Here is a 2,271-nt window from a genome sequence, read left to right on the forward strand (position 1 = left end):
TTTCTTTGCTTCTGGCCTCATCTCTTTGGTCCTCTCTCAATGCTTTCTCTCTCTCCCTTTCCCTAATTTCCTCTCTTCCTTTTTCTCCTCCTATTTGTCCTTTCGTCCATCCCTCTGCCTCACCCTGAGCTGGGACAGTGATCACTCCCATTTTAAAAGACACTTTCCCCAATTCCAGCCACCATGTGCACACATCCACATATCTGAATGAATGGTTGTTTCCCTGCTCACACAACCAACCTCTCTTCAGGAACACAAGCATTTGATCCTTGTCACTTGGGAGCAGGAGAAACATGGCTGCTTCCCCTCACTGGAGTCAGATGCTGAGTAAACATAAAATTCATAGATGTTAGAGTTTCATGGTGAGCCTAAATTAAAAACAAACCCCAGAATTTATGCGAAGAGGTTAGAATTTGGTGGACTTTGAGGGTATTATGCTAAGTGAAATAAATCAGACAGAGAAAGACAAATACCATTTGACTTCACTTATATAAGGAATCTAAAAATGAGAGAAAAAAACAAGCTCATAAGACAGAAAGGTAAATACCATATAATTTCACTTATATGCAGAATCTAAAGAACAAAAAGAACAAACTAATCAAAAACAGACACAAATATAGTGGACAATTTGGTGATGGACAGAGGAGAGGGGCATTGGGGGTTGGGAGAATAGGGTGAAGGAATTAAGAAATACAAATTAGTAGTTGATAGTTGGTCACAGGAATGGGGAGCATGGCATAGGGAATGCAGTTAGCATTAATATGATGGCTAAGTGGAGGGCCGGGGGAGGGAGGGAACAATTTGGGGGAATGTTTTATGAACTATATAGATGTCTAACCAATGTACTGTATACTTGAAACTAATTTAAATAAATTTAATTTAAAAGAAAAAAGAAAGAAAGAAAAAGCAATCTCATAGACACAGAGAGATTGGTAATTGCCAGCGGTGGAAAGTGAGGGGTAGGTGAAATGGGTGAAGGGGGTCAAAAGGTACAAACTTCCATTTATAAAATAAGTAAGTCTTGGGGATGTTATGTACAGCATGGTGACTACAGTTAATAATACTGTGTCATATATTTGAAGTTGCTAAGGGAGTAGATCTTAGAGATTCTTGTTACAGGGGAAAAAATATATTTGTAACTGTGTAGTGAAAAACGTTAACTAAACTTATTATGATCATTTCACAGTATATACAAATATTGAACCATTATACTGTACACCTAAAACTAATAAGATGTTATATATTAATTATACTTTAATAAAAAAAAGAAGTTAAAATTTGATACACATCAGTTTACAGAGCACTTTCTGTACATATTTCACAACTCTGTGAACTCAGGTAGGTATCTTCTCATCTCCACGTACAGATCAGAAACCTGAGACTGAGAGAGATAAGAGAGATAAGCACTTGCTCCAAGTCACACGATCATCATGGTTATATCAGGATTCGATATTAGGTCCTCTAACAAGCCCCCATTAGTTACTGATAGTAGCTTACAGCAAAATAGAAGTGAGGCCTTTGCCCCAGAGATTGTCATCTCTGTTTAAAAGCCTTGCCACGAAAAGGCCTCAGGACAGGGCTATGCCTAGATATTCTTGAGCATCTCAGGGGTTCTTAGTCTGAGCCTTTGTCTACCTGCCTGCCTGTAAGTACTCATGATCATTTGTGTGTGCAAGTGCACACACACACACACCACTCAGCACATCCTGCCCCCTGCCCCTCCCCCAACCTCTTGCTCTGATTCTCACTAATTTTCATTACTTACCACCCATTTAGAGGCATAGAATTCAATGTCAGATGCCAAAAGTGAGCAACTGAGAGATGGGAATATGATCTCTTGCTCATTTTTTCCTCCATACTCCTTTTTCTAAGTGTCCTTAAACACACACACACACACACACACACACACACACACACACACACACACACACACCATTCCCTCCAAGTTAGCATTATAAACTTATGCAGATGCTGCAAATCCATCTCCAAGTGAGAGAGTCTCTTTATCACCGTCCAGTTCCATTTAGACAGAGGCAAATGAAGCTCTTTTTGGAGACTATCCTGAATCAACTTTTGTAAAGTCACCTTGGTATAAAATACCAGGAGGAGATTGTAGGCAATAACCAGAATTAGCCCAATGCGGAAAACTTTGTAGACATTTCTCCTGAGCATCATATTCTGTCTCTGGCTCTGCCACTCTCTGTGGGTCTGAGTGTATCACTGCCTAAGCAGACTGAGCTTTGTCTCCAGTGGCTGCATAGATGACACCTT

General features: G+C 39.9%; 1 protein-coding gene across 1 annotated transcript in view; it reads right to left on the reverse strand.

Annotated features, from left to right (window-relative positions):
* Positions 1-2,175, reverse strand: part of GALNT8 (polypeptide N-acetylgalactosaminyltransferase 8) — a 41,447-nt gene extending 39,272 nt beyond the window's left edge. The window contains 1 exon segment of the mRNA XM_006923940.1: positions 1,967-2,175. Within this exon segment, the coding sequence (XP_006924002.1) occupies positions 1,967-2,175 (209 nt within the window).
* Between the last annotated feature and the right edge of the window lie 96 nt (positions 2,176-2,271).

Source organism: Pteropus alecto, unplaced genomic scaffold (genome assembly GCF_000325575.1).
Source record: "Pteropus alecto unplaced genomic scaffold, ASM32557v1 scaffold76, whole genome shotgun sequence".
Taxonomy (NCBI): Eukaryota; Metazoa; Chordata; class Mammalia; order Chiroptera; family Pteropodidae; genus Pteropus; species Pteropus alecto.